This window comes from Pipistrellus hanaki, assembly GCF_964339955.1.
Source record: "Pipistrellus hanaki genome assembly, chromosome: 5".
Lineage (NCBI taxonomy): Eukaryota > Metazoa > Chordata > Mammalia > Chiroptera > Vespertilionidae > Pipistrellus > Pipistrellus hanaki.
Genome location: NC_140507.1, coordinates 27,114,723 through 27,141,941, shown reverse-complemented (window position 1 = coordinate 27,141,941; position 27,219 = coordinate 27,114,723). Strand labels below are relative to the sequence as shown.

The following is a 27,219-nucleotide window of genomic DNA, read 5'->3' as shown; positions in this document are numbered from 1 at the left end:
AAAGCTGCCTCTTGCCCACATGCTGATGCCACTCTATAAACCATCAGGAAAACCCAGGAAGGTAGAGCCCAACAACGTGACTGCTACCCACCTTTTTCCTCCAGATGTCACAGAGCCCTTTCCTACCTGTGTACTTCCAAACTGGAAGAGAGCTCTAACAGAGAAATCAAGTTTAAAGAACTGTATTTTGCTTACTTTGGGGTGGGCCTAGCCTGTTTTTACCATTTAGAAGATCATTCTTATACATTCATATAAACTCCACAAGTGCAGAGGTTTTTTATCTGCCCACTATTGTAGGTCTAGTGACTACAATAGCACTAAGCATATAGTTAGGTGCTCAGTAAATAAACATTAAGCCAGTAAATACATTTGGTCAGAAAAATATGTTACTGCAATAAACTCCACTGTAAGTTAAAAAAGAAAAGGCAATCTGGAGCATATGTGCCAAGAAAATGGATAGGTCCCATGTATCACAGACCTGAACAAATAGCCTAACCAGGGACATGAAGTAAGTATGGAGTTGGCTCTGCCATTAAGACCCCAAAACAGGGATAGGATTTTTCTGCCCTAATCTGTCCTTATAAAGAGGGATGATTATTGGGTTATAGCAGAGCTAACTAGGGAGACTCCGAAGCTGATGCTTTACTAACGTAAGCATAAATAATACTTACTGAGCCTTCCTCACATACTCTGTTTTTAAAATCCAAGAATTCATCACCTCTCCTGTGATCCTCTTTCCTCCAGGTCTTTTGCATACAAAACCATGGCTCAGAGTCCTGTCATTCTGTGCCTAGGATGGCTACATATCAAAGCTTGCATGAGTTCCTACAAAAACAGCTGCCACTATGAAAGCCCCAAAACACAGAGCCCAGAATCACAAAGGTTCTGTTCTAGACTATCTTTGTAGTAACAAAGATATTTCGGGGTATTATATATACTGACATTTATATAAGCACTTCAGTTTTCTCAAGATGTTTTTCTCATTTGTTATTTCACTAGAGATGAGAAAGAAAGGAGTCATTTTGCCCACTGTATGCCCAGAAAATCAAGCTTCAAAATCTGGGTCTGGAGGCAGAACTTCTCCAAAGATGTCTTTAGAATAAGGTGGGACAGGTGGAAAGGAAGTCAAGATAGAAGAAGGGAGTGCTAAAGATGGGGGTAGAAGAGAGCTATGTCAACATTCAGGAGGAAAAAAGAGAACCACAACACTGATAAGACGATGAGAGAAAAGGAAACCGAGAAAGGAAGAAATGGTGGTAAATCACTGAGGAGTTGTGATGTGAGAGAAGTGGATGAGCAGACAGAAGCTGCTCCTCATAAATAACTCACAAACTGTTTTCCACATCCTAGTTTTGCTTTTCAAAAATCCTGTTTAATAATTCAAGCATGGCTATGAGGAATACTTGGGCAGATCCATTTTGGGTCCTTGAAGCCCATGGCTCTCAAAACCACCAATCAGTGAATCTAGAATAGGAGTAGACTGGTGAAGTCCCTGGCAAGAAACATCATATCTTCCTCAAAGCTAGTGCTACATCACCCCAATTTCCCACTGCAATTGGAACTTGAGGCTAGCTGTGTCTTCTTTAATCACAACGTAACACTGTTGCATGGAAACCTGACATACCATCCCAAACCAAGGACCTTATATTTCCAATTAAAAGGCTAATGACCGAAAACATTTATGACTCTTCTGTCAACAGCTCAAGTTTGGCCTCTAACAGGGGACTGGTTGATTACCAGGCTAACCTCAGGCTAAGGTGGGCAATGTCTAACTGTTTACTCTAGTGCACTATGAAAGCAGAATAGGCTATCACCTGGCTTTTGGAAAAAAGAAATCTGTCAGGGCCCTCTTGTGTACTTACTCCCCTCTGCTATGATAAGCTTTCTAGTCATTTTGGCTTTTTATGCCGCAACTAAAGGAAGAGCTTACAGAAACCTGGTAACTGAAGATCAATCCAAGTATGTTAAGATGAGAAAAAATAAAGCTGTCAACATCAAAGCAGGAATGACTTAGCCAATAACCCCTAGGATCCTCAGTCCTTTAAATATCTATAATAGAAATGCTATTAGAATGTTTGTTTTTTTACCCTGGAGAGAAAGACTGGAAAAAGAAAAGAGAACCCAGATCCATTTTCTTTTTCTCTAAGGAGATCACAGACCTGCTATTTGCAGACTGAGAAAGAGTTGTGAGCAGAGAAAGATGAAGAAGTGGCCCTCCCATAATTCCTGCAGATACAGTATACATTTATTCTCTCTCACCACAAAGGCTGACAAATCCTAAAGAGAGAATGTTTTTAGCCTCGTTTATAATAGAGAACAAGGATGCTGTCATGTGTGGGAGGATAGTGAAGATCTATGTCTTGGTGGGGATCTCAAAAAGCCTTTGATTATGATTACACAGCATTCCCAGGGGAACATTCCCCATAGTCTGGATTACTGCAACAGCCTCCTATCTGATTTCTCTGCTTCTACCCATGACCATCCCACCCCTGCCTCTTTTCTAATTCTCAATACAGCAGCCAGAGGGATCCTTTAGTCAAAGCATATCATCCTCTAATAACGTCCAACTTCATTATTTTCCATGACCTACAAGGAGCTCCATGATCTTCCTCCCATCATCTTTCTGAGTTTCTGAGTTTCATCTACCTCTCTCCCTCTTCTCTCAGCTCCAGCCACACTGACTTCCTTGTGGTTCCTCAAATACATTAGATATGCTCCCACTTTAGGGATAAGAGTATTTCCTGTTTCTCTTGTCCAAGAGGCTCCTTTTCTTCCCTGCTCTTTTTCTTTTTCCATAGTATTTATCACCTTTAAACATATTGTATATAATTTACTTATTAGTTATGTTTATTGTCTATCTGTTTCTGCTAGAAGGTAAGAGATATATCCTAAGTGCCTGGAAAGTGTCTGGGACTTAGCTGGCACCCAACAAATTAATTTATTGAATAAATAAATGGCTTCTCTTGGTTCCTTAGACTCACTACCTTTCAGGCTTTATTCAGATGGTATCAGTATCCTGTAAGAGGCAGAGTGGCCTAAAAGTTAAGCACATAGAGTTTGGGGTCAGTCAGGCTTTATTACAAATCCCAGCTCTACCACTCACTAAATGGGTGACCTTGGGCAATCACAAATGTGACCTCATTTGCCTCAGTTATAAAATGGGATTAATATCAGTGCAGTGCCTATTCATAAAGCAGCTGTAGAAACCAATAAGTTAATGTGTACAAAGCACTTGAATATGAGCCAATTATATGATAATGCTCCATATATTTTAACTATTATGACATAAGTCTGATCAGTCATTTCCCTGCTTCAAATTCTCCAATGCTTCTTAGGATCGAGGATATAATCATAAAGAGCATGGTATTCCCAACCCCAGGCCTCTGACCCCCTAACCTTTCTACTTTTTATCTCTGTTACCCCATCCCCTGGTCACTATGCTCTAATCTTTTCCAGGTCCTCAATTTCACCAAGCTCTTCTCTAACTCAGAATCTTTGCACATGATGTTTCCTCTGCCTAGAATGGCCTAATCCAAGAGTTGGCAAACTTTTTCTAAAGGGCCTAATAATAAATATTGTTGACTTTTCTGAGCCATATGGTTTCTGTCTCAACTCCTCAACTCTGGCCTTGTAGCTTAGATATAGCCCAAAACAATAAAACAATACATAAACAAATAGGTGTGACGGTGTTCCAGCTTATAAAAGCTGGCAGTGGGGCAGATTTGGGCCATAGTTTACCATCCACTGCTTTAATCTCCTCTTTTTGCCTAGCCAACTCCTATTCATCCTTTAAGCTAAGCTTAAATGTCACAAACTCAGGTAAGCCTTCCCAATGCCCCTAACTAGGCTAAATTCCGTCAAATACTCTTACATTACCCTATGGAGCCCTCAACACAATTTTAAATTCTCTCATCATTAAGTTGTTAATTAGATCATTGTTGAATTATTTATTTAATTACTAGAGGCCCAGTGCACAAATTCGTTCACAGGTGGGGTCCCTCAGCCTAGCCAGCAATGGGGGCCAATTGGGGCATCTTGGCCAGCCCCACTCAGGGCCGGCTGGCTGGAGAAAGGGACCACAGAAGGTTGGCAGGCCACAGGAGGTTGGCTGTGGGAGTGCGCACTGACCACCAGAGGGCAGCTATTGCATTGAGCCCTTGCCCCCTGGTGGCCAGTGCACGTCATAAGGACTAGTCAACTGGTCATTTGGTCAGCCAGTTGTAACGGTTGCTTAGCCTTTTATTTATATAGATTCTCTCTTACAAAACTGTAATTGTGGAATAGGGACCACATCTATTTTACTTCTGCTGTATCCTCAGTGTTAAAAATTAAAGGACGTAATCCTCCAAATGAAAAAGAGGTTGACTCTGGCCTCTAAGAATGCATCTTGCCCTGGCCAGGTGGCTCGTTGCTTGGGAGAGTTGTCCTGTGCACCAAGTTCCATTTCTGGTCAGGGGACATAATTTACCGGTTCTAACACGTTAGGACAGGTATGAAAAAAAACCAATAAATATTTCTTTCTCACATTGATGTTTCCTTTATTTTCTCTCTCCCTTTCCTCTCTAAAATCAATAAAAACATATCCTTGGGTGGTGATTAAAAAAAAGGAATGTATCTTAAGAAAATAGATATTGGCCTAGATTTAAAATATTGTGCATGCTGGGAGAGAAGTATAGATGCTGATGTATTTTCCAAGAGCTTAGGATGGGAGATAGAGGGTGGGAAGAAAAGTTGTGAGCTAAAAATCAGACTTATGGACAATGAAAGACAATACCTGGTGGACATAATATTCAAGATCAAAGAGTGCAGCAATCTTCTCTTCCAGGCTGGAGCTGGAACTATTGAATTTGTTGATTAGCCGTACCATGATCTGCATGTCAGTCTCAATGACAACATTCAGCTCCGCAAAGTCCCTTTTTAGCTCCTCAATGGGGCGGAAGAGACGTTTAACCTCAGCCTGCCTTGCCTAGGAAGCAAAGAGATGATTAATTAAATCAATTAGAGGTATCTTTCCAAGACTCCTGTGTTCTACCATGAATACTCCTCCTTAAAGAACTGCTTTTTCAACACTCAAAATTTTCGTTCATGTATACTATGAATGAAATATCTTCTAAGATGATTTCAGAGTCTACTCATATAGCCCTCTGCCCCAATAAACACCCAAGGTTTGCCAAGGTTCTCTTATCTCAATCTGACTTCCAATGTTCAGGAAGACTGAAAAGTCTTGTTGTAATCACTGAGGTCAGGGAAAGCAATGCAAGCTCACTTTCAATCCTTAATAGGGAAATGCTGAGGTCAAAGTGGAATAATCTACATCTTAGTTCTCTATATTCTACAATCATAGAATATCTTGGCTTTGTCCTGCCCAATCCAGGAACATTATAGGGAAACCCAGATGTAGAAAACTGTGGGTAAAGAGATATCAGAGTGGGAGCAATTTGCTGATGAAAGTTAAATCACTGTCATTACTGTCAATCTAACTACAGGTATACAATTTGTTCAACTGTTTGAAGTGGCTAAATTACTGTATGTACTATACTCAAATCTCAAACAGTTTTCTCTCAATCCCTCCTTACCCCACACTCATACAAAGGTTTTAAAAATGATGTGATGTTGGAGGTGAATAAAAGATTTTAATTAGATATTTTATACCTGTGACACTCCTTGTTTTCTTTCAATTTTAGAGGATAGTGCTTTTAATGAGTCTGAAATGTCACAGTGGTTTGTGTCTCAATCTTTTGAAAAAAATTAAAAGGCACGAATATTTATAAAAAGCAGAATGATGAGCAGCTGTCAGTTCCAAATTGCTCATCTATTTATTACCTTTGGGTTTTTCTCCAGTTATAAGCACTCTATAGAAACACCAACCAAAGGAATGAATCAGCCTCTCTTTTAAAAGACCAAGCTCCTAGCAGAGTAATCACTTATATAGGAAGCCATATTCTGCTTACAGCAGAGAGATGTTCTCCCTACACCCTGCTAGAGAACTCTGCCAGACAAAGAACTGTAGGATGACAAGCAAGTGAGCAGAATAAGAAACTAGTAACTTCAGCCTCACAAAAATTATGTTTAAGTGGACCTCTGAAAGCTTTTTTTATTTATTATTTTGGAAGGAAAAAAAGCTGTTTATTTTGCAATAATTAAATACTTACAGTAAATTATAAAAATAGTACAGACAGTGCCATCCTTTCAGCTTCCCCCAATGATAACATCATACATTATAATAGCACAACATCCAAACCAAGAAAATGACTTAGGTACAATACTGTTAATAAGACTACAAGTCTTATTCAGATTTCACCGGCAAAATTTTAAATGTTCACATTTGCATGTATGTGTCTGTATTATTCTAAACAATTTCGTTCAATATATAGGTTAATGTGACCACCAGAACAATGAAGCTACAGAACTGTCCATCTCCACCTCCATTATGTCCCTTTATTATTATTTTTTTAATCCTCACCAGAGGATATTTTCCCATTGATTTTTAGAGTAAATGGAAGGGAGAGGGAGATAGAAACGTTGATATGAGGACACATCAATTGGTTGCCTCCCACACGCTCCCAACAGAGGCTGGGAATTGAACCTGCAACATAAGCCTGTAACCGAAGTACATGCCCTGACCAGAATCAAACCCCGGACCCTTCAGTCTGTGGGCCAAGGCTCTATCCACTGAGCCAAACCCACCAGGGCTGTTGTGCTCCTTTATAAGTGTACCTCATCCTTCCATCCACTCCCTTTTGTCATTATGCCCTGGCAATCACTGATTTGCTCTCCATCTCTATAATTCTGGCATTTGGAGAATGTTATATATATGGAATTACAAATAACCATTTTTTTTAGTGCTTTTTTAGTGAACATAATGAATTTGAGATTTATCCACATTACTGCATATATCAATGGTTCATTTCTTTTTAATGCTGAGTAGTATTCCACTGTATAGATATTTGTTTTCAAACATTCAGCTATTGAAGAAAATTTGAGTTATTCCAGGGTTTTGGCTATTATATTATTCAGTTTCATGAATCCATGGGTTTATGCATTTCATCATCTCTGGGAATGTTTCCATCTTCATTTCTTTGATTATTTTTTTAGTCCCATATTCTTCTTTCTTTCCTTCTAAAACTCCAGTGACACAAATGTTAGATCTTTTGTTACACAGGCATACCACGGAGATATTGCATAAAATATCATACCACGGAGATATTGCATACAATATGATTCAGATCATACAATAAAGCAAATATCACAATAAAGTGAGTCACACAAATTTTCTGGCTTCCCAATGCATATAAAAGTTATGTTTATATCATACTGTAGCCTATTAAGTGTGCAATAGCATTATATCTTAAAAACAAAAAAAAACTACTATATACATACCTTAATGTAAAAAAATATTTTACTGCTAAAAATGCTAAACATCATCTGAGCCTTCAGCTAGTTGTAATCTTTTTACTGGTGGAGGGAAAACACAATATCTTCAACGCTAATTAAAAAGAGGTATGCCTGTAGTCCTATAGTTTCCTAAAATCTCTGTACACTTTTTCAATCTATTTTTTCTTCTTCTTTAGATTAAAAAATTTTTATCGGTCTTTAGGTCCACTGATGTTTTTCTCTCTCATCTCTATTTTGTATTAAGCCTACCCATTAATTTTTTTTAAATTGCTGTATTTTTCAGTTCTAAAATTCCATTTAGTTCTTTTTTATATCTTTTATTTCTTTGCTGAGGTTATCATTTGTTTCAAGAGTGTTCGTATTGCTTTTTTTTATGATAGCTGCTTTAAAATCCTTGTCAGATAATTCTAATTTCTGAGTCATATCACTACTGGTAATTCCTAAAATATGTTTTGATTTTCCTGATTATTGGTATGATGAGTGATTTTTTTATTGTATCCTGGACACTCTGGTCTTAAGACTCCGAATCTTCCTTTTCAGTAGGCAGTCACAGTTTAATATGCTGGTTCTGGCCTTCTTGTATAGCTATGACTACAAAACAATTAAGTTTTCAGAGCCTCTGCAGTGTTATTTTGGTCTACTTTTTTTGTGTGCTAATCAGAAGCTAATCTAAACACCTGGGCAGTATTCCAAACTCCAGTTCAGTTCTTAAATCTTTTGCTGTGTTAACTCTGGTCAGTTTCTTATGTAAATCACTAAAAAGCATGCCCAAGACTTCATTTGCAAAATTCCTTTCTCTAGCTCCCTTCTCCCCACACTCTCTAGTTAGGGGGGAAAAATACATCATCTGCCACCACTGGGCACTGGACATTGGGAATAGAATTCCTTCCTTAGCCTCTACTGACAGCACCCTAAGGGGGATTGAAGCTTGCCTCATTGCTACTGGTCTAGGGGTGGAAAGTTGGCCTCCTCAGTTACTCCCATTGACATTGCCTCAGAGTGGGAGCACAATACTGCATCACACTGCCTCACTGCCACCAGATAAAGGGTGAAAGTATAGACTCCCCATTTACGCCCACCCTCCACTGGCATTACCTCAGCTAGGAGAAGTCTGTGGCACACAGGGACAAAGAATTTTCAGTAACCACCAGAGGCTTGCCCCTATGACAGGGACCAGCACCCTGCCTTGGTCTGGTGCCCCTGCTTACCTGCTCCACCATCCCACTGCAGCTGATACCCACCATGTTCTGCGCTCTGCCACCTGCTGCCGATGCCACCCCACACATTCTGCATGCGCCCCCCTGGTGGTCAGCACACATCATAGCAACTGGTTGTTGAGTTGTTCAGTTGTTCAGTCTATTTGCAGATTAGGGTTTTATATCTATAGATTAGAAGCCCGGTGCACAAAATTCGTGCACGGGGGAAGGGGGATACCCTCAGCTCAGCCTGTACCCTCTCCAATCTGGGACCCCTTGGGGGATGTCCAACTGCCAGTTTAGACCCCATCCCAGGGATTGGGCCTAAACCAGCAGTCAGGCATCCCTCTCACAATCTGGGACTACTGGCTCCTAACTGCTCACCTTCCTGCCTGCCTGATTGCCCCTAACTGCCGCTGCCTGCCAGCCTGATTGCCCTTTACTGCACCCCCCTCCACCACCACCCCCCCGGCTGGCCTGGTTATCCCCAACTGCCCCCCCCACCGGCCTGGTCACCCCCAATTGCCCCTCCTGCCAGCCTGGTCACCCCACGCAGCCTGTTGTTCAGTCATTTAGTTGTCCCTCACTAACCCCCCCGCCAGCCTGGTCACCCCATGCAGCCTGCTATTCAGTCATCCATCTGTTTTATTTCGCTTGTTCAGTTGTGACGGCCCCTGGCTTTTTATTTATTTTTAAAAATATATATTTTATTGACTTCTTTACAGAGAGGAAGGGAGAGGGATAGAGAGCCAGAAACATCGATGAGAGAGAAACATCAATCAGCTGCCTTCAGCACACCCCCCACTGGGGATGTGCCCGCAACCAAGGTACATGCCCTTGACCAGAATCAAACTCGGAACCCTTCGGTCCGCAGGCTGACACTCTATTGATTGAGCCAAACTGGTTTTGGCACCCCTGGCTTTTTATATATTAGGATTGTACTGTGTGTTCACCAACCCAAGACAAGTAAATAATGATAAACAAAAAGTATGATGGCTTCTGCAGTCAGAAGTTTAAGACATGTAAGAAACTCTCCAATAAAGTCCATTTATTTGCCACCCCCAGTGCACTGGCAATGAGCAGAATCCATCCAAACAGGCTCAAATTAAAAGCGGGAGAAACACCCAGACTCAGCACCCCAATGAAGGAGCTAACAACCTGAGCTCCACAGAAGTAAAGAAAGTGTGTGATGGCAGCCCTATTTCAGAAGTAGCAATTGACTCAAATCAGAAATACAGGATTGGGATCATGCATTTGGGTACTGGTATTGGGATCTCTCCTTACAAAAAGAGAGGGTTATTTTAATTGCAAACAAAAAAACAACAACAAAAAACACCTGAAAATGTAATCACTTATTTTCACATTTAAAAATATTTTCATAATTTTCATACTTTTCTACACTAACTTATTTATGGAAGACGAATGTCATTAAAGAGAACAAAGAGAAGAGACAGAGGTAAAGTGGATCTTCCATCAATACAGAAGACATGAAGAAAGGCTGGCTTTTATGTTCCCATCAGCCCCACATGGATAATAAGTCAGAATAATCCCAAACCCTGGCCACAGGACACTTATCTCTCTGTTCCATGAACCTAGGCATGCACTGCTCTTCTCTGTTAGCCTTATCTTCACCAGGTAGAGGATTTTCTTTTCCTCACCCCTTCAGTTAATACATCTGTGGTAGGATGGATTTTTATGCATCCTCTTTCTTCACCCATTGCTGCTGCTACTTTGTCACATATACACTCTCTATGCTGGGAAATGTTATTGGTAAGATAAGTAAAGACATGGAGACATGGCCTGCATAACAACACATCCTAATTAAGTCCTCCCTCAAATTAAAAAAAAAAGGGGGGGGGTTCATTTATCTCAAATATTTAGCTCTAAAGTATATGAGAGACTTAAGGCTTTCTCCACTAACATACAAGCTGTCAAGAACCCTATGCTGCCCCTCTAAAATACTGCCAGGATTCTGAGGTGAGCACAGGCAAAGCAGAGAGGGAGCCAAAGCAAAAGAGAAGAAGAGAGAGGGGAAACTTAAAGATGTCTCCAAGGCAGTCATCTAAGAAAATTCTTTCAAAGACAGGACTCAACTAGAAATGTAAAAAATGATTTGTGACATTTTCTGGCTGTTACATGAGCTCATGAGATCCATCTAGAGTAAAGTTTCTTTCTGGTATAGGTCTGTACCTACAAGCCCTCCCAGATATTAGGGGCCTAGCCAAGGAGCTGCAATTCTGCCTCTTGTTCCTTCTCATTCCCTTAGCTTGTAGTTTAGAGTTGAGACCTGGTGGACACCTCAGCCATCTTCTTATTCAAGCCCTATGTTGTATAATATTTAAGAAACCTTGAAGCCTGGGAAAGGAAATATATTTGCTACGTGTTCAAAGGATAAGGACAAACACACAGGCTTCTTCCTTGCTGGCCTAATACCTCTGTCCTTTAAACTTGTAGTAATCCAACTGCAAGTGATATATGAATTTTAATTTCTACTCTTTTCACTCATGACTGTGATAATGAAAAGTATGGCTATCTCTGCTTTGTACCTCAATTTCCCCAAACATGTAATTGGAAGTTGGATCCTAACCTAACTGATGACAGAAATGCCCCCAGCATTTTTTCGATAGTCTATAAAGGGTTATATTGGCATTAGCTTCTGTTTAAATTATTTTATAATATTATTGTTATTATTATCCCATGTATTACTGCAAAAGGGAAAAAGTGATTCCTTTCAAGGCCATCCTGCAGAATTATACTAACTCCCTGGAGAATGTCACATACCTTGTCTTCCTTTGAACTCTCCATCTCTGCCCCTTCCTTGAATTTTTCCAGTGCACTCTTGAGGTCTTGGGATGTATATGTGTTAGTGTTGATGTCCAGCCTGTCCAAAGAGAAGTTGGGAGTTAGGAGGGAGACGCCATATTTCCCAAGAAAGTACTCTGCCCCTTCCCATGGGTGGCTGGTACTTCAAGGCAAGCTAAGCCAGGCCAACTCTAACTCAGTGTGTCCTACCCTACTTTTACCTTCAGTCAACCAGAAGTCTGCCAGGGGAATCTTATCTTTGAGCTAGAGGAGGAAAGACACAGTTGAAGATGGGGTCATTTCATGAAAGAGGGGGAAATGGTATGGGACAGGACAAAGGCCCACCATGAACAAAAAGCTCTCAGCCAACTACTCAGGCAAAAACAAGTCCGGAATGTTTCTGCAATGCTGCTCTCTCAGCACACACCAGGGCAGGACCTCTTAAAGGGCACTGAATACAAGAGAATAATATAGACCCTATTTATATTCTTTTAGAAATAAACCAACAGAGATATGAGCCCACCAAGAATGTGCCTGACCTGATTTGACAAGCCAGCCTGTCTTCATAAAAACAGGCTGGATAAATTCATACCTTTAAGACCGACCCCCAAGCACAGAGTAGATGCAGAAGTTATGTGTCAACCTGACACAGGAATGGATTTAAGTTGCCAAAGACTAGAATCAAGGTCAGTCACCTTCCAGAGCTAGCCTCCAAAAAGAGGGAGGAAAGGAGCCAATGTGGGTGTAATCTAGGAACGTGGCAAAATCTACAGAATTATATCCTCACAGAGACCACTGGAGCTAATCGAAGCCAAAACCATTCAACTTGACTGAGAAGGCATTCATGGGGTGAGGAGTGAGGGCAGGTTTTAGCACCAGCAGTAATTTCAGTTCAGTGAACAGAGGTGGGAACAAAAGTAAGATGGACAAAGGGAAGTATGGAATATGGACTATGCTTGACAAGTCTGTCCAGCGCTGGGGAGTAGGAAGAGGAAGCTTCATTAAGGATAACCCAGGAGATTTATTAAGGTGGAGGAGGAAGTATTTAACTCTGTGGGATCACTAACTTCTTTGGCATTCTGATGGAAAGGGGTGGGTCTTGTTCCCCAGGGGAATAAACAAAATACAACAATTTTGGAAATTAGACCTGTCCTTTGGACTCTGTTCCCATTCTAGTGCTAAAGAGCCAGGAAGATACTGTGAAATAGAATTGGAAGAGCACAGGAAGAGGTTGACCTAGAAGAAGGAAGTCACCACCAAACAGCCAAAAACTCCTGAGCTCACAGCAGTCAACATCCATACCACCTTTAAAATGCTTTGGGCTCCTGTTCAGACATGTTTTCCCCTGGCTATAAATGCTGAAAAGAAAGAGGACATGTCCAGCGTATCTTGGAGGCCATTCCAGGGCACAGTCCTTAGAAACATTTCAAAGGAAAAAAGAAAAGAGTCAGGAGTAGAGACAAATCTTTCTCTTATGGTGTGTCTATCACAGACCATTTGGATGGCTCTACTTTCTATTCTGAAAAGATGTGAATGGGCAAAGTAGCAAGTGCTCTTAGTGATCTGCAGTCAGGTACGGAGAAATAACTTCCCACGGTATTAAAAACAACAAATAAAAGAGTCTACATAAGTCCAATTCCTAATTCAGTATTCTTAAACCAAAAAATAAATAAATAAATAAATAAATAATAGACTATTTATTTAGAAAACAAGACTTGACTTAGATGTGAAAAAAGACCTCCTAAAATGCTTTGAGACCCTGACGTGTGTGTGTGTGTGTGTGTGTGTGTGTGTGCGCGCGTGCGTGCGTGCGTGCCTGGGAGGAGGGAGTTGACAGGGTTACAACAGTGATATTTGATTATTTCTTAGATGGCTGTGAGAAATTAATCATCACATGACTTGGGTCACCATAGGTATAGGTGTATGTAGAAAGATAACAATTTTTCCCAGTTCAGGGTGACATTAAGGAAGACAAATATCTCCTTATCTATCACAAATAAAGTCAAACTTTCCAACAGTAAAAACTACCCAAATATGAATAGATTGCTTTGTGGGACTGTGAGTGCCACATGACTGAAGGTGCATATGGATAGGCTGAGTGACTTTTTGGTGAGGTAAATCAAGGAAAACACTCAGAAAAAACTGGGCCGCTAAAGTCCCTTTCTGCCTCATATCTAAGTGTAAAATATTGTTAAAATTATAAATATACAATGACTTAATAAGACTAACTCCACTCAATCCATGTCTGATTCTCAATACTTAACATGCATTAAAACAGGGGCAGCAAACTATCTTTAATGACAGATAATACTTGAGGCTTTGTGGATCTTATGGTGATGGTCCCAACTATACAACTCTGCCAGTGTCACAAGAAAGTAGCCATAGAAAATACATAAATGAATGAGTATGGCCATCTCTATATATAAAAGGCTAACATGTAAAGTGTCCCCTCAGGAGTTCAATCAGGAGTCCGGGAGTTCAACTGCTCTCTATGACACATGCTGACCACCAGGGGGCAGCGTGGAACAAAGGAAGGCCGCAGCCAGGGAAGGGAGGCCCTGGAAGGCCCCCATCAGCTCTGATCGTGGCCAGATCTAGGGATCCTACCCATGAACGATTTCCATGCACCGGGCCTCTAGTGTTCTAATAAAACTTTTTATGGACACTGAAATCTGAATTTCACACAATTTTCATGAGTCATGAAATATGCTCCTTTTGTTTTCTTTTTCCAACCATTAAACAGTGTTAAAAACAACTTTGCCATACAAAAACAGGCAGCAGTCCCAAAATGAGTTATAGGCCATAATTTGCTGGTCTCTGTGTTAGAAACATCATGGCTGGTATTAATACCGACCTTTCAAACTGCAGAATTCTAGCAACCCCTGCAGTCCCATGCTTTAACCTTCTTAAACCTCATGCAGAAAATAGAAAACAGAAAATTTGGTAATTCAAAGAAAATAACAGAAAAAGAGAGACTATGAATTGCCAGAAATCAAATAATCAAATAAGCTGGTTATTAAAAAACAAGGCAACCTCTTACCATTGGAAAACTTTTATACTCTAAGAGAGCTTGTTTTAATTTAATATGGACTAACAAGAGGAAAAGTTAGTCTGAATTAAAGACTTTAAAATGCAATTTTATTGTTCACCAAGGAAATATTATTATAAAGCAGAAGGCCTAACAGGCCTGTTTTAATGAATAGATGACTCATCTATAATCAGCACATTAATTGTTGGGATTCAAATGGGTGCTCTTAAAGTACTGGAAAAAACAGCTTTTTTAAAATTTAAATTCTTTATAGTTTAAAGTATTACATAAGTCTCCTTTTTCCCCCATTGACCACTCCCTAGCCACCCCTACTCCCCCAGCACAGGACCTCATCCCTCCTTCCCTACTCTGTGTCCACAGGTTATACTCATATGCATGAATACAAGTCCTTTGGTTGATCTCTTACCTCCTCACCCCTGACCTTCCATCATAGGTTGGACAGTCTGTACGATGCTTCTATAACTTTCATTCTATTTTTGTTCATCTGTTTATGCTGTTCATTATATTCCACAAATGAAGATCATGTGATATTTATATTTCTCTGACTGGCTTATTTCACTTAGCATAATGCTCTCCATGTCCATCCATGCTGTTGCAAATGATAAGAGTTCTTTATTTTTTATAGCAATGTAGTATTCCATTGAATAGATGTATCACATATTTTTAATACACTCATCTGCTGATGGACACTTAGGCTGTTTCCAAACTGTTGCTATGAACATAGGGGTGCATATATCCTTTCTGATTGGTGTTTCTGTTTTCTTGGAATATATTCCTAGAAGTGGGATTACTGGGTCAAATTTAAGTTCCATTTTTAGTTTTTGAGGAAACTCCATACTATTATCCACAGAGGCTGCACCAGTCTACATTCCCACCAGCAGTTTACAAGGGTTCCCTTTTCTCCACATCCTCGCCAGCACTTATCCTGGGACTTTTCAGTCTGCAGGCCGAAGCTCTATCCATTGAGCTAAACAGGTTTCAGCTCTGGGATTTTCTTGTTATTGTCTTTCTAATTCTTTAAATTGTAGAGTTAGATAATTTATTACCATTTTTTTTCTTGTTTTTTTTTTTTTCAGTAGGCCTGTAATGCTATGAACTTTCCTCTCAGGGCTGCTTTCACTGTCTCCCAAAAATTTGGATTGTTGTGCTCTCATTTTCATTCATTTCCATGATGTTTTTAATGTCTTCTTTGATCTTTTTGGTAACCCAATTATCTATATAATAAAGAGGTAATATGCAAATTGACCCTCACACCCTTGCACAAGATGGCCGCCCCATTGGTCAAAGATGGCTACCCCCATGTGGTCAAAGATGGCCACCACAAGATGACCAGCAGGGGATAGTTGTAGGCAATCAGGCAGCAGTGAGAACCGTTGGGGGGAACCAGGCCTGCAAGGGAAGGCAGTTGGGAGCAAATAGGCCAGTAGGGGAGGGCAGTTAGGGGCAACCAGGCTGCCTGGCAGGGGAGAGCAGTTGGGGGCAACCGGGCCAGCAGGGGAGGGCAGTTAGGGGCAACTGTGCAGGCAGGGGAGCAGTTAGGAGTCAATCAGGCTGGCAGGGGAGTGGTTAGGGGGTGATCAGGCAGGCAGGCAGGCAGGCAGGCAGGCAGGCAGGCAGGTAGGCAGGTAGGCAGGTAGGCAGGTAGGCAGGTAGGCAGGTAGGCAGGCGAGTGGTTGGGAGCTAACAGTCCTGGATTGTGATATCAGGCCTAAACCGGCAGTCAGACATCCCGTGAGGGTTCCCAGATTGGAGAGGGTGCAGTGTGGGCTAAAGGACACTCCCCCACTCCCAGTGCATGAATTTCATGCACCAGACCCTTAGTAGCTCAAAAAAATTGGAAAAATTAGAAGAAGAAAAAAAATACTTACATGTCATTATATGCATAGTTAGAAAATGGCAATAATCCAATTAGTTATGGTTTCCTTTGAAAATGAAACTATTTGGTAACTTTTGTATCTAATCCTATATAATAAAAGAGTAATATGCAAATTGTCTGTTATTCCAACACACACGTGATCAGGCTGGCAGGTAGAAGTTATTAGGGGCAATCAGGAAGGCAGGCAGGTGAACAGTTGGGAGCCAGCAGTCCTTGATTGTGAGAAGGATATTGGGATCGGGCCTAAATGGGCAATTGTACATCTCTCGAGGGGTCCCAGATTGGAGAGGGTGCAGGCTGGGCTGAGGGACACACACCCTGTGCATGAATTTCGCGCAACAGGCCTCTAGTTGTTTAATAGCATGCTATTCAGCCTCCAAATGTTTGAATTTTTATTATAGTTGATTTCTAATATTATGTCATTGTGGTCTGAAAAGATGCTTGATATGCTCTCAATGTTCTTGAATTTGGAGACACTTTGCCGGTGACCCAATATGTCATATACCTTTGAAAACATCTCATGTGCACTTAAGAAGAATGTATATTCTATAGCTTTGGGGTGGAATGTTCTGAAGATGTAAATTAAGTCCATCTGATCTAGTGAGTCATTTAGGATTTTGGTTCTTTGTTGATTTTTTTGTCTAGAAGATTTATCCAGTGATGTCAGTAGAGTATTAAAGTCCCCTTCCATGATCATATTGCTATCAATCTCTCCCTTGATATCTTCCAGAAGTTTTTTTCATGTATTTCTGTACTCCTGCATTGGGTATATATATATGTTTACCAGAGTTATATCCTCTTGTTATATCGATCCCTTTAGTATTATGAAGTGGCCTTCCTTATCTCATTATGGCCTTCACCTTGAGGTCCATTTAGTCAGATATAAGTATTGCTACCTCAGCTTTTATTTTTTTCATTTCCATTTGCCTGAAATATATTTTTCCCATCCCTTCCCTTTCAATCTGTGAGAGTCTTTTATTCTGAGATGGGTTTCTTATAGACAGCATATATATAGGTCATGTTTTCTTATCCATTCAACCACTCAATGTCTTTTGATGGGAGCATTTAGTCCATTTATATTTTAAGTTATTATTGAGAGGTACTTTTGCAGCCATTTATATTTTTAGTGACTGTATTCCTTCTTCCCCCCCCTTTTTTTTTTCTTTGTAAAGCAGTCCCTTTAGCATTTCTTGCATTGCTGGCTTGGTAGTGATAAACTCCCTTAGCCATTTTTTGTCTTTGAAACTCCTGATTGCCCCTTCAATTTTGAATGATAGCCTTGCTGGATAGATATTCTTGGGTTCAGTTCCTTGCTTTGCATTACTTTGTATAATTCATTCCATTCCCTTCTGGCCTGATGTGTTTCTGTTGGGAAATCATTTGATAATCTAATGGGGGATCCTTTGTAGGTAACTCTCTTTTGCAACCTTCAAAATTCTCTTTGTCATTAATGTTTGCCACTATAAATACGACATGTCCTGGGGTGGGTCTTTAGGAGTTCATCTTGTTTGGGACTCTCTACACGTGGGTGATGGTTTTTCTTCTCCATATCAAGGAAGTTTTCTGTCATTATTTCTTCAAATAGATTCTCTAATCCTTACTGCTCTTCTTGTCCTTCTGCTAACCTCTATTGTAAGCCTGTTACTTCATTTCATGTTATCCTCAAGCTCCCTTAGGCTCTTCTCTTGCTTTCTAATTTTTTTCTCCAATGCTGTTCAGATTGGGTTTGTTTCTCTGCCCTATCTTCTAGATCACTAATGCGATCCTCCACTTCTCGTAGTCTACTGTTGAAGCCTTTTATGATGTTCTTTATTGTAGCTATATCACTTTTGATCTCTTCTTGGTTCATACATAGGTTGTTGATTTTCTTGTCCATCCAATTTATGAACTGCATGACCATTACACTGAATTATTTTTTAGACATATTGCATGACACCATTTCTTTTAGTTCTTTTTGTTGTTGTTATTTTTTTGCCATTCCTCTTTTCCTTTCCTTTGGGGGTTTCTTTCTTGTCTCCCCATTTTTTGCTATTGTTGAAGGGTCCCGGTGCCCAGTTGTGCGGGGCCTGAGCTGCAGGGGTGGGCTTAGCGGAAGCGGCACATACACCAACAGTCAGGGGTGCCCAAGAGACGAAGCTGTCACAGTCCAGGCAGGGTCTGTGCACGCCGACAATAAGGGGACTGGCTCAGGATGATGGGACCTGTGCTTCCAGGGATAGGCGAGAAAGGAACACTCCAGGACTCACCGTAGCCTGAGACTGGTATGGGTGGAGTCGGTGCCCAATAGTCTGTAGTTGTGGTAGCAGGTCTTTGTCCAAATTGGCTGTAGGGTCTCTGTTTTCATCCAAAGCCAAGTATTGCTACCCCATACTGGTATGAGTGGTGGTGAGGCTGGGCTACTAAGTCACAGCATCTCTGCCCTTCAAAATACTATAGTTTCTGTGCCAGTGCTGGCCACCTGGGAATGCCCACAGAAGTAGCTTCCCGTCCAAGAGAGCCCCCAAAAGTCTTGCAGGATCTAACTGTCCTTCACACACACACACACACACACACACACACACACACACACACCACACGTCCACACACTCCCCTTTCACTCCCTCACTCTCTCACACTCTCTTCCTCACTGCCATCCTGCTGGCTACCATCTTCTCTTCCTTCAATAGCTTCATTTTTAAAACAGGTTAAGCATTCCCCTTACTGCCTTTTTTCAATTTGCTTTGCAAACTATTTCTTTCCAAAGATCCAAAGAAGTAAACTTCCATAAAACCTAAGAGGTTTATCACAAATTCTAGGCTATTAAATATTTCAAATATATTTAAAAGTCACATGAATTTGCATTGCATTCATTACTATAAGAAGCATTGTATTGTCATTACTTTCAGTATTACAAAATCAGTATTGTTAGTCTCATGATCCCTAGGAATGATGCTGTACCTTTTGCCCTTTTTTGACCCTTTCAAGGTATTTCGAACCTTGTCTTCATCTTGGAGTTTCACTTCTCTTGCCCCAGTCTGGAGATTCAGCCGCACATGGGATCCTGCAGGGACAGCCTGGCCTAAAAGCCAAGAAGAGAGAAGGCTCATGAGATATACAGTCCTCAGAGGGACACCAATTGAATGGCTTGCTAACAAGTTCATGAAGTTATTAGTTCATAAAGAACAGACTCTGTAGTATTTAGCTACCTGGATCTATCCCTATCTCCTTCTCCTCCCCTCCCCTCTCTTCCTCCTCTCTTCCTCCTTTCCTCTTCCCTCCTCTCCCCTCCTCTCTTTTTACCTCCCCTCCCCTCCCCTTTTCTCTCTCTCTCTCTCTCTCTCTCTCTCTCTCTCTCTCTCACGCGCGCACGTGCACACACACACACACACACACACACACACCAATCTCAATTCTCCTTTTGCTAATCCACATCCAATAAAGAGAGGAAGCAATGTGGGCAAAGGTATCTATATTTTCATCCAGAGACTAATGTCCCCCAGTTAGAACCTGCATATTTAAGAAATTCCGTTTTCTTTAAGTTGAGCTATAATAAGCCTTTTGCTTTGTACTAGTAAATGAATAGTGAATACTTACTTACCCTTCAGGACATGGCTACATTACTGCCTCCTCCACGACATCCTTTCTGACCCTCCTATGACAGAACCCCAGACAGCTTTCCAGCAAACTTATACCTCACCACCTCATCAATTTAATCAGGCTCCCTCTATGAGGCTCTCTCCTGTATGAGCAAAGGGACTATATCTCCTCTTTTTTTAATTTCCCCAGCCTCTAGGCCAGAGTTTGTCATATAAAATTTGTGACAATGTTTATAAGAAGGAAGAAGCAACCGACTGAAAGGCAGGAGGACATGACAAGCCAAGGAGACAGGGATTGGAACCAAGAAAAATTAAAAACCTATGCCCACCTATATCAGAAGAGCTGATCTACTAGCTGGGCAGATAAATGTTGTAAATGAATGGGCTATTCATACACACTGTACAAAATTACCAAGGATAGTTATAAAGCAACTTGCAAGATCACATACTACAAATGGAATGTTACACTTATTTATTCATGCAGTGATATTTATCAAGCAACTACTATATACCCAACCATTGTGGTAGATAGATTCTAGGAACAAAAGAGGAATATTAAATAGATATTTTCAGGGGGGAAGCTCTTTAGGTGATTGCAAGTCTAGAAGCAGAGATTCTGCTCTAACACACCTGATCTTTGACTCTGCTTTTTCCTGGCAGAGGATGGCATCATCCTGATGGTGCTGAGCTTCATTCAAGAATCAGAGGGGGGAGGGGTGGCGAGAGAAACAATCTGTGAACATTCCTTAAAGGGAAATACATAGCACAAATTCTCTCAAAACGATCCAGTAAACCGGAATATAAAAGGGTAACAATGTATATGAATTCAGGTTTTCTCAATTCTAGCAGGACTATAGTGAACTTCAAGTTCCACCAACCACTGTGCTTCCATTACAGAACCAGGGAGCCAAGGAAACGTCATTCCAAGACATGCTGTTCCTGCCATCCCACATCAGCAGGAAGTTTCTATAACTTTGGCTAAAAATAAATGGGAACTTAAGTACCTGAGTGTATGTATATAATGATCCTCTTCTAACCTCAAACCTATCCCAAATGTTTCAAGGATAAAAAAATATGTTCAGCCTGGCCAGTGTTGCACAATGGGTTGAGCATTGTCCCAGGCACCAGGTGGTCACCAGTATAATTCTGATCAGGGCACATGCACTGATGTTTCTATCGCTCTCACCATCTCCCTTCTTCTATCTGAAATATATATATATTGATATTTCAGATAGAGTGAGGAAATCTTTCTCTGGGAAGGCTTCCTAACTATGGATAAGTTGGGGATTAAATGAGATAAAAATTGAGAGCAAGTCATCTATATTTCTCTACTTTGCCAACCACTACTTCATACTCAATCTATCTCCAAAACCTGGTAATTAATACCCTTCTCTCTGTCTTCCCCATCTCTGCTCTTGTTCAAACCATCACCACCTCTCTTGTAGACAGTGCTGAAGCCTCCTAACTGACCTACTCTACCTACTCCTACCTCCCTATCCACGTGTTCTTTACAATGAATGATTTTTTCCCCAAAAATACAAATCTGACTATGTTATTTCCTGCTTCAAACCTTTTAATGGTCTCCTACTATTCTTAGAATAAAGATAGAAGTCCTCATGCTAATCAATGAGGCCCTTTAGTATCTAGTCCTTGCCTGCCCCTTTAAGATTGTCCACAACTCACTCCCCATGCTCTAGGATAGCAGTCGCCAACTGGTGGTCTGTGGACCACTGGTGATCCATGAGGTCCGAAAGGTTAGTGATTGCTGCTCTAGGATACCCTGGCCATTTTCCATTCATGAAAGAACCATGCTACTTCCTACCATGGGGCCATTCCACTCCTGCTCCCTTTGACCAGAATGCTCTTTCCAACCCTAGCTTCCAACTCCTTCCCCTTTCAATCCCAGCTAAGAGTCACTCCCTCTGAGTGCATCTTCTATTTCCCAGACCAGATCCAGCCGCCCCCTAAAGTAGGGGTGGGGAATGTCTGGTCCCAAGCCACATAAGGCCTGAGAAATCATTTTGTGTGGCCCTGCCAAGGTAACCACAGGCAGGACTCAAGATTCAATAAGTCTAGGAGCTTTTTTCATAGTAACATACATTTATATTGTGAATTATATTAAGCAAGTAATATTATAAATATCCAAATGAACCTTGGCAAAAAAAAAAAAAAAGTTCCCTACCCCTGCCTTAAAGGCTTTCACAGCACCATGACCCTTAAAAAAAAAAAAAGCACTTTATCTCATTCAATCGGTATATATTAGGTATTGTGTGTGTTTTTTTAATGTACCTAGTTAATATAAAGACTCACCATTTTATCCCCGAAACCTATCACAGGTCCTAGCATATAGTAAACCCTCAATAATTATTTGTTGAGTGAAAAATTACATTTGAGAGAAAAGCCTAACTGATCTAGAAGTGTGTGGAAAGGCCAAGAATTTTCACTATGGCAAGTAGATTCATAATAATTAGTAATCATGTTAATAGTTGTTTTTAGTAGTAATAGTACTAATACTACTGCCACTAGTAACAATAGCAGCATCTTAAATTTTCAGACTTTTGATCAAAATTAGAAATGGAAAATGAAAAAAAGTACATGACTTTATAAGTTTAAAAAAACATAACAGGTTATACCAGGCTAAGCTGGCCAAGGAAGAGACTAGGATCTTTCTTATGTGAATCAATTTATTTAATTTGGGGAAATTCCCAAATTACTCCCTTCACATAAGCCACCACAGGGGGCAAGAGCAAGCACAATAGCATTAACTTAAAATACAGGTTACGCTTATTTCAAATACATGCAACCAACCATGGCAGCAGCAGTGGCAGAGGCAGCAGAAAATACAGTATTTTCAAATGTTTCCAACCCACTGGGAAAAAGGCCAAGTTAAAGAGAGAGAGCGGTCTGACCTGCATCCTTCTAGGGCCTCTGTGAAGGGATCGCAGTACTGAGGAAGAGCACAGCAAAGGCAAAAATCACTAGATAACATGCAAGTAAAGAGATAGGGATTGAGAGGGTGGGAGGCAGAAGGCAAGGGCCCAGGAACAAAATAAGATGGGGATCTAGAAAGGCAAAGAGGTCGCCGAAACCGGTTTGGCTCAATGGATAGAGCGTCAGCCTTCAGACTGAAGGGTCCCGAGTTTGATTCCGATCAAGGGCATGTTCCTTGGTTGCGGGCACATCCCCAGTAGTGGGTGTGCAAGAGATAGCTGGTCGATGATTCTCTCTCATCAATGTTTCTAACTCTCTATCCCTCTCTCTTCCTCTCTGTAAAAAATCAATAAAATATTTTTTTTAAAAAAAAGAAAAAAGAAAAAGAAAGGCAAAGAGGTCTACAGTATCTTTTCCCCCCACTGGCTCCCTGGGGAAGCTGTCTATAAGTAGAAGCTTTGTCCAGACTAAGTAAGGCCACTTCACACTTGAGCTGTGACTCCCATTGGGACTCTGTCACTGATTTCAATCACAGACCAAGACCCAGGTAACACTCCTGCTTTCCCCGTGGTGAGTAGGGGGCGAGTCTGTGGTATATTGCATTATTGTCACAAACTTTCTTCCCTTTCCCCCTTTGTATATTCACACCCTTTGCCATGCAGCCCCTCTTACACAGTCAGAGATTAGAGTGGTAGAGGAGACTTTTATAGCTGTTGGTTTTAGACTTGCTTGTGATGTGCCTTGGCCTGTGGGATGTTAGCAAATGTGCCATCATCATGAAAAGACCATGCTCCACTAGTATTCCAGTCCAAAAAGGATGAGAGGCCCAAGGAGTGACCCGAATTCAAACTACAGATTGGAGCTAAGCCCAGCAAGAATAAAAGACTGGATTTCTTTTAATTTTCTAATTTGAACCACCTTTACCTTACACAAAAGTTGCAAAAATAGTACAGAGTTTCCAAATATTGCTAAGATAGCCTTTCCAAATGTTAATATCTTACATAGCCATAGACGATTATCAGGACTGGGAAATTAATACCATTCACCAAACTATAAAGATCCTTTTCAAATCTTACTAGTGTTTCCACTAATGTCCTTTTTGGTTCCAGGATCCCTTATGGCCTTTGTATATTTCTCCCTAGTATCCTGCAATTGTTTCATAGCCTTTCCCTGTCTTTTATGACTCTGACACCCTGGAGAATATTGATCAGTTATTCAGGACTGCCTTGTATGTTCTCATGATTAAACTAAGGTCATATATCCTTGTCAGAGGCACCACAAAAATGATGCAGTGGTGTTCTCAGTGCATCATATCACAAAATCTATAATGTCAATATGTCTTCTTACTGGTGATACTGGCCTTGATCAACTAAGAAAAGTAATCTCTACTGGGCTTTTCCACTGCAGCAAATCAAAATAAATGCAAACTACCAAACTATAGAAAATAACTTGACAGTTTCTCAAAAAGTTAAACAGAGTTAACTACATGAATCCAGCAATTCCACATCTAGGTATATACCCAAGAAAACTGAAAACATGTTCACACAAAAACTTACACATTAATCCTCACTACAGCATCCTATATAATAAAAGACCAATATTAAAATTATCCCCTCGACCAGGAATAGACTGGGAGTTCAACAGGGCATTGGGCCAGGGGGTGAGGCCAGCTGGCCAACAGCTTGCAGCCCCTTCCCCACCCTGATCAGGGGTAGGGCCAGCCAATTGCTCAAGGCACCTCCCCCAGGCCAGCCCAATCAGCCCTGATTGGGGTGGGCCAGCAGGACCCCCGCTCATACACAAATTCATGCACCAGGCCTCTAGTTATTTATTGATATAATAGCGAAAATGTGAAAACAATCTAAATGTCCATCAATTTATAAAAGAATAAATAAAATATAGTATATCCATATAGCAAAATAATATTTAGTCATTAAAAGGAATGAAATGCTAATATATACTACAACATGGATAAACCTTAAATACTTTATGCTGAGTGAAAGAAGTCAGATACAAGAAGCCACATAGCATATGATTCCTTTTTAATGAAATGTCCTGAATAGATAAATCAAGAGACATAGTGTATTAACAGCTGTCAAGGGCTAGTGCAAGAGAGGAATGGGGAATGACCACCAATGGGCATGAGGTTCATTTTTGTGGGTGACAAAAATGTTCTAAAATTAGATAGTACAGAATATAGTGTTTATACTAAAAACCACGGGATTGTTTTTTTAAATCATGGGGAAATACTTTGAGATTACATGAATCCCTTTTCTTATCCTCAAACCACACATCAGTAGGGGAATCCATCTGCAACAATTACCACTGTGGTGATGATCTAATGATAATTTTCTACTTTCCTTCTTCCTCACACATTAATTGAAATTTCACTGCAAGTAAAAGTTGTCAGTCCTCCATCTATTTATACTACTATGGACTCATAGATACTTTATTCTATAAATACTATCATTATTTATTTTGTTGCTCAAATTGTTTCAGCTTTAGTAATTAGGAGTTCCTTCACATTGGCTCTTGTGTTCATTTTTTTTTTTTTAGATATTTCCTTATTTTCTGTTATAAGATGTTCCAAGTTCATCTTGTATTTTCCTCTCCCAGCCCTGGGATCAAAGAATCCTAGTTTCTTTTATTGGAGAACAGTTTTCAGAAACCAAGATTTGAGTGCTAAGTGTGCTTGTTACTACAAGGTTGTCATTGCTTCTAGACTCTTTCAATGAACAAAGCTAATAAATTTGTGTGTGTGTGTGTGTGTGTGTGTGTGTGTGTGTGTGTATGCATTATCTATATATATAAAAGGCTAAGAGACCATCCAACTAGTAGATAATGCACAATGACTACCAGGGGGGCAGATGCTCCAACTGATAGCTATGACATTCACTGACCACCAAGGGGGAGACACTCAACACAGGAGCTGCCAAGCTGCAGTGACTTGGCAGTGGCGGTTCTCTTCTCGGGTAATGCACCCTGGAACCAGAGAGGAGGGAGCCTGATTCAGGGTGCCTCATCTGAGAACCATCCCCTCAGGGGATGTCAGACAGCCAGTTTCGGCTCAATCCCCTCAGACCAGAAAGAAGGACCCCACCTGCCAGAGGGATCCCACTCATTCCACAGATGCCCTTTGAGCCATGGCTTCACCCCAGATGCAGCCTGCTGAGGGATGGGGACAACAGAGGTTGGCTCCAGGGTGTGTCCAGCCCATCTTGCCAGTCCCACCCTACCAGCCACCTTCTAATTAGTTTCCTTTCAATGTGCACAAATCCATGCACTGGGAACTAGTATACATATATATCTGTCTGTATATCTATTTAAAACTAAGTTAAACTTACATATCTCATATTCCAATCTAACACCACAGAGTCCATCTGTCTTCCCCCTTTCTTTATTTGTAACTTCTTTCTCCAACAGTGAGAAACCTGGTTCTTATTATCTGCAACATATTTATGTGCTGTTCAATTCTAGTATACATATAAACTAGTTTCAAAATTGCTAATCCATACGCTATGAGAAACACATTTACCAAACTAGATCACAGCATTTATATAGGGTTGGTTTTTTGTCCTTGGTTTTACAGTATCCATCTTTAGTTTTATAGTATTTCTAGTCAAAATATCATTTCATTAGTTTTTTTCTCCCCTACCCCTTCAGTATGATGTTATTAATTTCTAATATTTGGTTCATTTATTAGTATTACACTTTGTGGCTCCCACTCCTTCACATCGTGGTTGGTTTATTTATCTAAAGGGTATGTGAACTATTACTACAGTTCTAAGAGTCAGAGCTATACAAAAAGAATTTATTGTTGTTTTAAGCCTAGTTTTGAGGTGATTTGCTTATTGTGGCAATTCAGTTTAATGGTCCTGAAACAAGAAAGTTAAACAAGTCCAATATAAAGAATAGTTCCCTTTATTGATATTCTATAGTTTCTATATCTTTTTAGTGCTAAAATGCCCTTTCATAAAATGAGATAATGATGATGATGGATGATAGTGGGCTATTTTTATGTTAAGGCCCTTAACTCAGCATAAAAAAGTTGGCCTCTGGTTGCCCAAAATGTTCTTTTAAAGTTTTTCTGGTCCATGAAACATCATAGTCTAGAAACGTCTAGGGACATTTGAGAATTATTCCCATTGTACACTTTACATGAGTGAATTTTATGGCAAATAAATTTTATCTCAATAAAGTTGTTTTAAAAAATCATTTCTTTGGATAAAGATCCTTTTGAATCCCAAAAGAGCAATTATCAGATGCAGTCCAAGGTGACAGCAAGTATTTCTAGAAGCCAATATAGAGAGCTAAGTACAGAACTTAAATACAGCCCCAGAAGGACAGTTCTGGACAGAGTAGGAAGGAGAAAATGGGCCTAGAAAAGCTGAGGCC

At 40.5% G+C, this 27,219-nt stretch overlaps 1 protein-coding gene across 4 annotated transcripts in view; it reads right to left on the bottom strand.

The window, feature by feature from the left end:
* Positions 1–27,219, bottom strand: part of SIL1 (SIL1 nucleotide exchange factor) — a 170,896-nt gene that overhangs the window by 50,370 nt on the left and 93,307 nt on the right. For all 4 annotated transcript variants that reach the window (XM_084885096.1, XM_084885093.1, XM_084885095.1 and 1 more), the window contains exons 4-6: positions 19,256–19,376; positions 11,373–11,472; positions 4,775–4,966 (exon numbers count right to left, since the gene is read on the bottom strand). In XM_084885096.1, the coding sequence (XP_084741222.1) occupies positions 4,775–4,966; positions 11,373–11,472; positions 19,256–19,376 (413 nt within the window). The remainder of the gene's footprint in view (positions 1–4,774; positions 4,967–11,372; positions 11,473–19,255; positions 19,377–27,219) is intronic.